This window comes from Cystoisospora suis, assembly GCF_002600585.1.
Source record: "Cystoisospora suis strain Wien I chromosome Unknown contig_204, whole genome shotgun sequence".
In the NCBI taxonomy this organism is placed as follows: Eukaryota; Apicomplexa; class Conoidasida; order Eucoccidiorida; family Sarcocystidae; genus Cystoisospora; species Cystoisospora suis.
In genome coordinates, this window is record NW_027153006.1 from 5,940 (window position 1) to 19,356 (window position 13,417).

General features: G+C 48.7%; 1 protein-coding gene across 1 annotated transcript in view; it reads right to left on the reverse strand.

The window, feature by feature from the left end:
* Window positions 1-8,853: 8,853 nt before the first annotated feature.
* The window catches only part of CSUI_000542 (uncharacterized protein), a 14,453-nt gene continuing 9,889 nt past the window's right edge, over window positions 8,854-13,417 (reverse strand). Inside the window, exon 9 of the mRNA XM_068060776.1 lies at window positions 8,854-12,676. Within this exon, the coding sequence (XP_067927244.1) occupies window positions 10,071-12,676 (2,606 nt within the window). The 3' untranslated portion in view covers window positions 8,854-10,070. The remainder of the gene's footprint in view (window positions 12,677-13,417) is intronic.

Here is a 13,417-nt window from a genome sequence, read left to right on the forward strand (position 1 = left end):
TTCGCCCGGCGCCGAGTGAAGGATGCGCCGGCGACACAAGGGAGAAGAAAACGAAACTCGAAGCGCGCCAAAGCCAGCTCTGCCGAGAGAAAGCGCCTGGTTACTCGTGCAGTGCATCGGATCCATCTCCGCCAGACTGTGAGTTTCTTGGCACCCTACGACCGCAGGTAATCGGAGTTTTTATGTGCGCAACGTAGAAAACTGGTGTCATCCGTCATAAGCACGTGCGTGCGAACACGTCGACTTTCGCTTTCCTTCTATATGCCTCTAAGGGCCCATTCTGCGCTCGGCACTAACGTCATGAAGACAAGTTGACGAGCTTTCTTCAGCGTTGTGCATCGACGGACACTGCGGTGTTCTCGATGCCAGCTTCTCTCAAGTAGTCACCCTCCAAAGGACAGCATACTGCCCTGCTTCATGATGCCAGTTGGCCTCTATTGGCTTAAGGAGCTGAGCTGCCTTCCGTAATTTCCCTATATAAGGCCACTCTGCTCGAAACCACTCCGACTGCATAAAAACCGGCCTCTTTTTAGATCCCGACAGACACCTTACAGCGGCTCACCGAATGGTTGTCACTCGGCGCCAACGCGGAAGTTCGACAGTCTCCTACGCGGTGTTACAACCTCTCAAGTGGACACCTGGGCAGACTGTACACACAAACTAAACAGAGAAACTGTTGCCTAACATTTGCACGGCCCCTCTGCCTCCCTACATTGTTCGAAGCGCAACAGCCTAGGAAAAAGTTGTAACTAAGAGGCGGCGACGTGACAGTACTACTCACTGGCGTGAAACGGAAGTACTCTCCTGGCGACAGTCTGTGTTTCTTTCTCTTTTGCTTCCCCCTCTTCTAATGTGCCCACAAAAGGATTAAGTCTCTGCCTTTTCACTAGGCATTACATGGCCCCACAGAGCCCGAGGCGGCCCCCAGACAAGGGTCGCTGTGTTTTTTGTGTGTCTCGGGTTAGTCCGGGAGTTCGCCGATTGTCACCACCACTTTAGTAGACCCTATCAGTCTGGTGGATAGCATCGTATTAACTCGACTGTTTTGCTGTAGGTGGTAGTCACAATGAAGAGCCTTAGTCTTGGTCGCCGAGTCACTACCGTCCTCACTGTCGCCGTCTTCTGCCTTTCCTCTTCACCCCACCGCCTCGTGCGAAGCGAGAGAGCAAATCCATTTCCACCGGAGGGGAGAGCTGGTTCACTCGAAGCAGGTGTCGAGACTAAGAAATGTGATAACCCTGCCTCAGGCGTCAGCGTCACACTGAAAGGCGAAGGGGCCGTTTTTCAGTTTGAATGCCCGAAAAACTCGAAACTCGGCCCAGTGGAACAGGTCTCGCCAGCCAAAGGAAAACTGACTGCGGAGCAGCTCCAAAAGGTCTCCCTTTTCAAGCCTTTATCCCGAGCACAAGCTGCGGCCTGTACAGAGAACGAGCAGAAGCTTGACGAGCTCGTTCCCAAATCCAGACTCGAGGAGGTGGAACAGTCGGGATACCACGTGCTGGAAGAGGCCCAGACAGGTGGCCGGGTGTTCAAACTGACTCTCGGTTCAGCCCCAGATGCGGCAAGGCACCTGTGCTACACTTGTGTTACTCCTGTAGGGGATAATATGCGCGGAAACGACACTAGGTGCAACGTGTATGTGACGGTGCCAGCGAAAGAAAATCCACAGCCGGTCCCGCCTGTCAATGACGAGACAGAAAAACCGTCGGGCTCCGGCTCCTTTTCTCCGTCCGTGTTCGGCTGGCTAGTAGTGGGTGTAACAGGATGCGTTACAGCACTAATGATGACCCATCTATAGAACACCGGTGAATTAGGGCCAAGGATTCAGGACTCCGAGGAAAACACCGCTTGATTTCCGTGCTTCTTGGGTTGTGTCCACTCCCGCTGTAGGGAGGAAAAACTGTGAATCTGAACAGCTCAGCCCCCGAACCAAGGCGAAACACTGCAGAACCAGCTGGCTCTTCTGAGCGATCTGGGCAGAAATGTCGAGTCCCCTGGGGACCGCGAGACCTTGATGCACCATCACCAGAGATGCTTGAGCGCTGTGCGGCGTGCCTAGAAGGGTTGGCCGAGGCGAAACAACAATTGGTCCCGAACTCAGCCGCAGTGCTGAGCCACCGGAACGATGCCGGACGTCCCCGGGGTCCGGTATAAAGGGTGTCATTCTGCAGTCCTCCTCCCGGCAGGTCCGAAGAGACGTGATTGCCCAGCGGTGTTACAACGAGCTGCCAGGAGGTGTTGGTTTCCTCAAGATGCTATGAAATAGTCGAAACTCAACCTAGCTCTTGTTGGTTTTCTGAAAGTGGAGCTGACCAAGAGAAACAACACGCTCTGTCATCCTGAATCTGAAACGACTCTGAGTAGCGAGCCTACAAAGCGACGTTCTTATGACAACGAACAGATTCTGAATTGGTAGAGGGGACTGCTCGCTCCCGGATAGCGCAGAATGAACCCACATGGACGAAAACAGTTTTGGGGAAGTCTTACAAGGTCTCTGTGTGGCGTGAATCACAAATGGAAGAAGAGAGGGAAAGGCATTTTGGGGCTACACTGCCGAAGCGGCGGATCGCCAGAGACTCCACCTGGTGTGTCTGTACAGGTGACTGTGCGGTACCAAAGTACCGTCCGCCCCATATAACAGGTGTCCAGGAGAAAGGCAGGATCGGATGTACAGCAACCTGCAGACCTTCAGTGTAATGCAATCAGAAGCTGTCGTAACACGGAGAGGAGTAAAGGCACAGACTGCCATCAACCCTTCCCTACTATTCCTAGTGATCGGATCCTGTTCCCAGAGTGTTCCCTCGACACCAGTTCTATTATGACACCACTACTGGGCAGCAGCTTTCTTACCTTTTCTTTTTTTTCTCGGTTTCCTGTGTGGAAGACTCTTGTGCTGTGTCGGAAGGGGAGTACGAGAAATTGTCCCATAACAAAAGAAAAACGAGACAACGTCGCACTTCCGCGCATCGCTCAGGGCCACCGATAACTCCCGATGGCCCAAAACAGGACAGCAGGGCTAAGGCTCAGGGGGGAGAGTAACTCATTGGACTTGTCCACGAGAGCGGTTGTCAGGCGACGGATGATGTGACGTGAGAAGCCGTGCAGCTGCAGCCTCCTTCGGATTGCCATGGCACCGGCGTTGCCGTAGCTGCTCTTGAGAGTTATCAGGGTTTCCTCTGGAAAGAAGTTGTCCCATCAAAAGTCTTGTCATATGGCAGTTGACGGGTACTCGCAATTAGACAAAGACATTTCCGTTCACGATAAGTAGGTGGGCAGCGGGGGAGAGCCGGTTTCGGCAGCAGGCACTTTGTGTGCACTCCTCGCGTGATGGAATCGAGGCGGGGAGTGTCATCACAGATCCGTTTTCAGCCCCCCTGCGGGCCATGGAGCACGTAGCAGCGCAAGGGAAGGCCGACCATAAACCTTAGAACCATCAGGAGAGAACACGACAATTAAAACGTTTACCTGTCGGTGCCGCGATTCTTCGACGTGGTCGCCAACGACTCCGCAAGCAAGGGGAATCTCAGTAGGAAACACAAGTATTTCTGCGAAGGTCATCACTAGTCCGCTCTACACTCCTTTGCTGCCGCCTTCATTTCTTAGCCCGGACACGCTTGCGTCATGCCGGTCTTGTGAAACGCGGTCGCTCTACTGTTGCACGCGGGGACGCTTCACCTGTTTGTAACAGAAAGTGGAACCGGAGACACTCGCTCAGCAAACAATCTGATAGTCCGCATGCCACATTCTTAGACAGTAGTACTAGCGTGATTTTCGTACAGGCCTACCGAGAGTGAGTTACCGAAGGGAGACAGGGAGAATTTCTGTTGCCTGCTAGTGACGGAGCAGCTGGTAGTTCTATCCTCTCCCCACGACGTTGCTGTGTAGTTATCATCCGCATATCAGGTGTGCTTCTCGCCTCCTTTCTTTCGTCAAAGCGATGATGTTAATTCGTACTTTTCTGCGGCAAACTGCTCTTTGCACTTGAACGTGAAAGCCAGGCGGGTGAGTCGTAACTGAGATTGGAACAGGAGGAATCGTTTCCACAGACGACGGGCAACCTGTTCTTCAAGTTCGTGCCTTTCTTGATGCCGCAATTGATTTCAGTGCCTTGTCTTCTCTGCAGAGGCCTATGATTACCGTAGGTAGAAGGTCACGGTCTCTCACGCTTTTCAGTAACAGTTGGCTCCAGTCGTCAGCTAACGTCCAGGTACACTGAAGAGTACACGCAGGCCTGTTTTCTTCTCGAGAAGCGTTTTGTGTGGAACCGCAGATGAAGCAGCCAGGAACTGGGATATCGTTTCTCCACAGGGCTACTGTTGTGCAGCCAGCAAAAGCTGTTTATGTTTCTACAAATACAAATATGTATATGTTGTACATGACCGCACTTGGTATACGACTACATACAATACTGCCTTCGGGGTCGTTTATAGCGCGGGTGAGGGAGTGGAAATGCATCTCGGTATGATGTGTGTACCGGCGAAAGAGAAGAGAGACAAAGCAAGGAGAGGAAAACTGAAGCAGTTTTTCTATTCTAGTCTATACTACTTTCATTGTGAATCAGAAAAAAAAGAGGAAGACAGCAAAATGCACCGTTCTTTCTCGGTTTCACTTTCATCTTCTCGATTGCCCCAAACCGACTGGTCATGGAGCATCAAGGTTTGCGAAAGCCGAGGCGCTCCCCCAACGATAACAAGAAATTCCATCGACTGAGATAGTCACCCACCGCAACGACCCGAAATACATTCGTAAACCGAGAGCGGCTGCGTTCACACAAGCTTAACTCTCTAGCATGAGTGAAAGAGCGAAAACACGGCAGGCTTCTGTGTCTTTCTTTCTCCTCTCGACGGAGCCCTCTTCTGGCAAGAGGGCGAGGAGAAGGTAAGGCCCTGTGCGTACGCGCACCAGCCGCCGTAGCACCGTAGGGCATGGGCGCGGGTGAGACCTAGTTTCTAAGCGGACGGGAAAAAGGAATGAAACGAGATCAGAAACGAGCAGATTGTCGACGCTGGCCGACTTTAGCTATATATTTTTTCGAGTGTTGCAACTACAGAGTTTCATCTCGAAGAAAAGATTCCTCTGTGATTAGGACGGAGTCTAGTTTGACTGTCCAGGCTTGGCGTTTCTTCTACGCAGTCTCTCTACAAATACTTCCTTCTCTCATATTGCCTGTTTGGTAGAGTCCGAATTCCCTGCTGGTAGTCTTTGGCACCGAGGGACAACAGTAACATTCCTATGTATATCTCTATACATTAGTCGTTTCTTCTTCACGTACATACCAACCAATCTTCGAGGAGGCTCTACCGGGGGACGATCTATCTATCTATCTCATGTTTTTGTCCGCAAATGATTGAAGAGGCATGACTATCCCTCAGCCCTCCTCGCAGACCTTGGTGTCACCATTGTCGAAACGCAACATCCTAAGGCCAAGTCTTACTATGAAGGGGCGACATCCCGGTAGTCCACACTGGCATGAAGCGAAAGTTCCTGGCTGGAGGACAGTGTGTGTTTCTTTTTCTCTTGCTTCCGCGTCTTGTAGTATGCCCAGAGAACGATAAGAATTTTCCGCCTTCAGTCTGCATTACACGGCCCCCCACGCCCCGTAGCGCCCCCGCCGCTGTGTTTTTTGTGTGTCTCGGGTTAGCCCCGGAGTTCGCCGCATTCTGGCAGCACTTTTGTGGACCCCATCAGTCTGGTAGGTAGCATCGTATTACTCACCCTCTCTATTATAGGCGGTAGTCACAATGAGGCGCCTCCGTGTTGGCCGGCGAGTCACTGCCGTACTCAATGTCGCCGTCTTGTGCCTTTTCTGTCCAGCTTACCGCCCCGTGCTAAGCGAGAGAGCAAATCCATTCCCACCGGAGGGCAGAGCTTCACCCGGAGCAGTTGCCGATACTCACAAATGTAGTAATCCTGAGTCAAACGTCAGCATCACATTGGAAGGCGAAGGGACGGCCTTTCAGTTTGAGTGCCCGGCGAACTCAAAACTCCAACCGGTGGAACAAGTCCAGTTGTTGAAAGAATCACTGAATGAGAACCAACTGCAGAAGGTCTCCGTTTTCACCCCATCATCCCGAGTAGCTGGTCCGGCCTGCACACCGAGCGACCAGACGCTGGCCCAGCTTGTTCCTAAATCCAGACTCGAGGAGGTGACCCAGCCTGGGGACAAAGTGAATCATCAAGACGAAGGGCAAACAGGTGGCCGGGTGTTCAAACTGACTCTCGGTTCAGCCCCAGATGAGACAAGGCACCTGTGCTACACTTGTGTTACTCCTGTAGGGGGTAAGGTGGGCGGAAACGACACTAAGTGCAACGTATATGTGACGGTGCCAGCGAAAGAAAATCCACAGCCGGTCCCGCCTGTCAATGACGAGACAGAAAAACCGTCGGGCTCCGGCTCCTTTTCTCCGTCCGTGTTCGGCTGGCTAGCAGTGGGTGTAACAGGATGCGTTACAGCACTAATGATGACCCATCTATAGAACACCGGTGAATTAGGGCTAAGGGTTCAGGACTCCGAGGAAAACACCGCTTGTTTTTCGGGCTTCTTCCGCAGTGCTCGACCCCGCTAAGAAAAACTGTGAAGCTGATCGTCTCAGCCGCCGAGCCAAGGTGGAACATTGTCCAACCAGCTGGCTCTTCTGAGCGGGTCCAGGCACAAACCTCAAGTCTCCAAGGGAAGGCGAGACCTTGGTGCACCATCAGCACGGTTGCTTCATCTCAAGCTGCGTGCAATAGCGAGGTTGCCTGAAACGGGTCGAGCATTGGTCTGAAGGGACGAGGTTGGTTGTCGTCGGGTTTCGTCCCTAGCCATCGAGATTGTGCTACTGCGGTCGTGCTCTGGGAGGCTCGTACGAGACATAAATGCCACGGGTGTTACCGCGCTCTGCCAGGACGTCTAGGCTTTTGTAAGGTGCTATGAAAGAGAAAACAAGACGCGAACCTTGATCGGGGTCTTGTCTTGTTTTGGACGGGGAAACATGGTTGACCCAGGGAAGCAACATGCTATGTCATTCTGAGTCTGAACCGACACTGAGTCCTGCGCCTACTCAGAGACCGTCTTACCACAATGGACACCCTCTCGACCGGTGAAGAGGGGGCTGTTGGTGTCGGGCTAGCCCGGAAGCTGAGGAAGAGAACGCGTCTTCGTGAAGGCAGCGTTCGGAAACCTTACAGCGTCTCTGCTTAGGTGGAGTTAAAAGTGACCGCCGAAAGGAAAAGTCATTCTGGGGAGACAGTGCTGAGATCGCCGATCATAAGCTAATCTACGCGGTGTGTTCGCACTAGTCACTGTTCACTACGGGAAGTATCTTCCGCGTATCACGGACGTCCAGCTTGAAGCATGTCCAGCAGAGAAGCAGGGGTCGCATGCGAAGCAACCTGTCACGCAACCAGAAGTTGCCGTACTACGGGGAGAACTGAAGGCTTAAATTGCTATTAAGCCTTCTTACTATTCCTAGTAGGATCGGACCCTGTTTCCAAAGTGGTCTCTCAACACCAGTTCCAATACGACACCACCACTGGCCCGAAGCTTTCTTCGCTATTCCTCTTTTCCCCGCGTTTCTGTATGAAAGACTCTCCTGCTCCGCCGAACCGAGAGTACGGAAATTTGTCCTATCAAAGAAAATGAGAGAAAGTGGCACCTCCATACATTGGTCAGGGCCACTGATAACTTCCCATGCCCCTCAACAAGACAGCAGGGTTAGGGGCCACCAAGGAGGCCAGCTCACCGGACTTGTCCACTAGTGCTGTTGTGAGGCGTTGCATCATGTGATTCAAGGACGAGATGTGTAGCTGCAGCCTCTTTCAAAACCATGACGCTAGGCTCCGGTGTTGCCGTACCTACACTAGAAAGTTATAACGGTTTCGACTGGAAAGCGCTTGTCTCATCACAGGTTTTGTCACATGCACAGTTGACGCTATTCCGAATCAGATGAATATAGTTCCATCGAGGGTAAGAAGCAGGTGGGCAGCTGCACGGCAGCAGGCACTTTTTATTCACTCTTCGCGAGACGGACCCACACGGGGAGCGTCGTCACCCACCCGTGTTCCGACCCCCCCGCGGCGAGCAACGATTTTAAACATCTGCTCCAGTTCGTTCTCCTCCTGACGAAGCCCCCGTCTCCGGGCAAGAGGCCGGGGAGGAGGGAAGGCCGCGTCCGTACACGCCACAGCCGCCGTAACACCTCGGGTATGGATGTGGGTGAGGCACGGGTTGTAGAGAGATAGGCAAAAAGAATGAAAAGAGGTCACAAACGAGAAGATTGTCGAGGCCGACTCTTCTTGTGACTATTCATGTTATCTAGTGTTGGCACTACAGTCTTCCGTTTCAAAGATCCCTGCGTGAGTAGGTAGCATGGAGTCTGGTTTGACTGCCGTAGCTTAGAGTTCCTTTTACGTAGTCTCTTTACATATACTCGCTTTTCTCGTATTGCATGTCTGGTCGGGCCCGACTTCCCTCCTGGTAGTCTTTGTTTCTGCGGCACCATTAGAAGCATCTCTACATACATCTGTATGTCTTCCTCGTTTCCTCGTGTAGTACGTATCAACCGCTCTAAGTAAACCCTTCAGCGAAAGACGGTTTTTGTTTTAATCGACATTGAGGCAAACCACCCTTATTGTAAGCAGTGCACATTCAGTCTATATACTATGTCTGTGGGTTATATACCATATCGACGCGTTCAGGTGCAGTATCTATCTATCTATCAATCAACAAATGGTGAAAAGACATGACAACCCCCTCGCCCTCCGCGCAAACGTTGGTGTCAAGGAGGTTCAACCCCTCCTGTTCAAAGACGCCTCATCATAACCTTAAGATTTCAAGATTTTCTAGTTTGTCTTTCCAAGTAAGAAAAAGACAGACCGACAAACAGAAACACCACCTTCATGCAAACATGGAGACATCTAGATATCTCTCTCTCTATATACTTGGCAGCTATATCTTTTCACACGCTGCCGTGAAGATACACATTTGTAAGAAACCACAGCATCACCCACTCAGGATCATTTCAAAGCACTTGATAAAACCCTAGCAATCACCACACTGCGTCATACTTGGTACAACAAGACAGCGACATACGAATTTTTACCGCTAGCTGACATATCTCGTACTCTTCTCCCTCTCTCATCTCCCTACCTCTTTCTTCTTCACACAGACAGAAAGAGAGGTGAGGTGTCTAGACAACTGAGAAATCTTAGAAACAAAAGTACATCAAAGCCCTCCGACAACACTACTGAGCTATTGAAATCACTAAGACAATCTATAGAGAGACAAGTCGCTCTCTATCCAAATACATACGTAGATGATGGTGGAGAAGAAGATCAACACTCACGTATTCTTAAACTGGGTATGACGTTCTATAGGTGATACTAGGAGGAATTAGGCGTAAGGACAGTTTCATATGCTTCGGAGGATATCACGATAAAACAATGGCAAGAAGAAGAAAACAAATCTGTACAGGAAGATCAAGTCAAGCGAAACCTTCTGAGCCTTTCCTTCTGTTAATTCTGCCGCTCATCCCTCCGAGTAAAATCTTCTAAGGGACGTCCGAGTTTATGTAAAGACCGAGGTTGTTTCTGGGGAACAAAAGAGTATTACATGAATGGATCTCTATCTAAGATCTACACGCGAGTGTATTTGTGCGTGTATATACACGTTATATATATACATCTATGGTGACGTGTACACACCTATTCAAATACGTAACTAATCATACATATATAGACGTATATGTCTTTGTATGTATGTATAGATGTATGTATCGATGTATCTACTCAATTCAACTAGATATGGAAAAGTAGCATATATATATGCAAGTGTATATACACATGTATAAACAGTTATATGTTTGGATATAAGAGTCTTTAGGTCGTCACATATCTCCTGCAGAATGGCTTGTTTATATCTCGAATGAAGGCCCTGTGTGTGGTTCATACACGATCGTCATCTTAACACCATGAGTAATGGAAGTAAATGTATTAGCATCTACATGGATCTAAACGGTATGCACCGTGGAATACATGAAAGAGACTGTTTGTCTACTTCTCTCTCTCTCAGACTCTCTCTGTCTCTATGATTAATCTAATTTCTTTACAACATTCTTGACAAGGAAAAGTTGTCGATTCGTTCCTTCCCGTGTCTCGATTGTCGTGGCGTTAATTCCTTTCCTGCTTCTTTTTCTTCTCCTCCTACAGCAACACGTCCAACAAGAATGAAAACAGAGATAGGTAAAGCAAAGGAAAGATAGAAAGAAGATTAATAGAGATAAAGCTACATACATCAGAGAATGATCTTGACCTCTTAAAGGTACACATACCCATCGAGCTCTCCTCCTCATATGCTCATCATCCACATATGATCTCCTTGTCCACCCTATCGTCCCATCTATTCTTCTCGCTCCATCTACTATCATCTTCCTTTCCTCATCTTCTTCTTCGCCTCTCATCTGTTTAATGACTCCTGGCTCTCTCCACGCATTTCTCTCTCTCCTATCTCCATTCGGATCTTCCATAAAAGTGGAAGAAGAAAGCGGCGACCTCGAATCATCTTCCCTTTGATCCCTAGAATCAGACGTGTAGAGCTGTGCTTTCTCTTCAAGCTGCGAGAGAAGCTTACGTCGCTTCGATTGAAATTGATACGGAGAAAGAAAACATTCAAGGACTAAATCGCCAAAAGGAAGAGCAAAGATCCGGATAGCTAGCCACAATCGAGAGCGAAGAATTTCATGGAGATCATGAATTCTCCTTCGGCATGATACAAGCGATTTGTTCTTATAGAAGAAGGAGAAGTAACTCTTTAAAGAAGACGAAATCTCGCCAGTAGGACCTCTCTTTTCATGATAGGCTTGCCGTGCGACACCTTGCTCCAAAGCCATAAGAAATGAACGAACTGATACCAAGAAGAAAACATGCTTGCGGTCTCCTTCTTTTCCTCCTCCTCCTCCTCTCAGCACCCCCCTTTGATGTTTCTGTATATCTGCATGGCCCTCGTTCTCCCCAGTCTTTCCTTCGTCCTCCTTCTTGTTCTCCCCCCTCTTCTCCTTGTTGTTCTGCCCTCCCTTCTCTTTCGCGTTTTCCATCGTCTCCGCGGCCTTTCGAGATTTCTTCTCTTCAGAGGCTGTTGAGGAAGAAGTCTGGGAGACCAGAAGTCTCTGACAGAACTGATCTTGAAGTGTTCTCGAAAGAAGATCTCGAAACTGTAAGAATTTTAGGCTACTAGAGAAATCTTCCTGGTGATGCGAAGTAGAGCCCTTGTCTTCTTCCCTGACTTCATGCTGTCTTCTTCTACTCCAGAGTCCTTGCTTTCTGTTGAGCGACCTTTCTTTCCCTTCTTTTTGGTCTCCAAGATATTTCAAGAGAGAGGATAGAGCTTGACGAGAATCTGAAGAAATCAAAGAACAATAGTTATGAATGCTTTCACTCCATGCGGATGAGAGAAAGCCTCCTTCTTCTCTCTCCTCTTCTTTCTCTTCTCTCCGTTTGTCGTCGTGGGGGATTTTCTTTCTTGAGCTCGACAGGTCGTCAGCCATTCCGATGAGAGTGCGGTGGAGAAGCTCTTCGACTGAGAATAAAAGGGAGAAGAATTTAGCGTCTTGTAAGAGAGGATAGTGAGGTGATTGAGGACGGTTTGAGTATTCCACGTTACCCGTGTTATCTCGGTTATGACTACGGTGATTCTCACGTGTACGTACACCTGGAGAGATGTCGCTGTTTCGGGTCTTCGACTTAGCGACATCCTCGTGACTTGATTCAAATCTTTCTTTCAGATCTTTTCGGTTCTCTACTTCCTCGGTTTCTCCATCTCTCTTCTCCGGTTCGCTTCCTCGACTCTCCTCATCTTCAACTGGATCTTTCCAGCAGAAGATAGTCGACTTTAAAGATCTTTCTTCTTCTCTATCTATTCTCCCGGTTTTTCTTGAATCGCATGCACCCCATGAAGAACGTGGCGGTATATTCAGCTTTCGCTTCTTGTGTGTTTGATGTTGACGATTCCCCTCAGAATCAGCTTGTAAGTCTATCTCTTTCTTCTTCGTTTTCTCTTCCTCTTTCATGCCGTCTCTTTCCTCGCCAATCTTTTTCTTCTCCTCTCTCGCGACTGCATGCAATTCTAGAAATCGCTGTAGGAGAACAAGAAGAAAATCAAACCGATTCGAACTTGCTTTAAAGAACTCCACAGCGTTTCTCCACGGCGACGTCTTCATTTCATCTCTCTTTGCTCGTTTTTGTACTCTTTCTCCTTTCTCTTCTGCTTTCTCCCTACCTTGTTGGACTTCTCTCTTCTCTGTCTCGTCTTCTTTCTTCTTCCTCCTCTTCTTTTCCGATACCTGACTTTGGTCATTCATCTCTTCACACAAGCGAGAAGTATCAGAACAGAGAGGCTTGTCGCCTTCATACATCTCGCAATGATCTATCAAAGAAGAATGAGATACGTCGTCACCCAGTTGAGAGAGAAGAAGAGAAAACGCTTCTTTATCGTCTTCCTTGATAGAAGGAAGACTCCAGGACGTTTCAGATGTTGAAGAAATGACACTCTGCTCAGAAGATCTGCGAGCTTCTTCTTCCTTTGTCGTAGATAGGGTAGACGAAGAGGTAGAAGAGACGGAAGGAGAAGAAAGATGGAAGAGAGGATTTCTTAGAACTTGAATTTCTGCAACATTTCTGTGTGTATAGATCAGTCGATCTCCTGGTAAGAAACAAAAAAGAAGAAGACAAACAGATCTAGACTGTTTCTCTCCAGTATTGAGAAACCCTCTATCATTTCACTGTTATCTATTCAGTCTGTCTGTTCATGTTGAAGAACGAAGACAAGAAAACAGATAAGCGCTACATTGTACGGAGGTTTCACACACCTCATTGATTAAATCAAAGACAGTGAAACCTACACTACCAGCATGGCAATACATACACATATATATACATGTATTTGAGCCCGGAGAATCTATCTATCTATCTATCTATCTTTAATCTATCTATATTATCCTTGTTTGAATGTGAAGGTCGAGGGACGTACAGAGGTGAATGAGAAGTCTCTCCTACTATTTAGACTGCTAAAGGCGAGGTCGGTTTTCTTCTCTTGCTTTCCGGACATAAGACTTGTGCGTGCTGCTGGATCTACCGCGGCATGCCCGTGTGATGACTCGAGAGGCAAAGTTAGTTACAACGAGCTAAACTCCCGATCGAACTCCACCGATGACGACAGGCGTCTACAGACGAATAGAGAGGAAACAAACACAGAGAGACAGACAGGTAGACAGATAGATAGATAGGCAAGGGTAGATCCATTGAAGCTGTGAATATCAATAGATAGATAGATTGAAGATAGATAGATAGATAGATAGATAGATAGATGGATAGATAGATAGATGGATAGATAGATAGATGGATAGATAGATAGATAGATGGATAGATAGATAGATAGATAGAT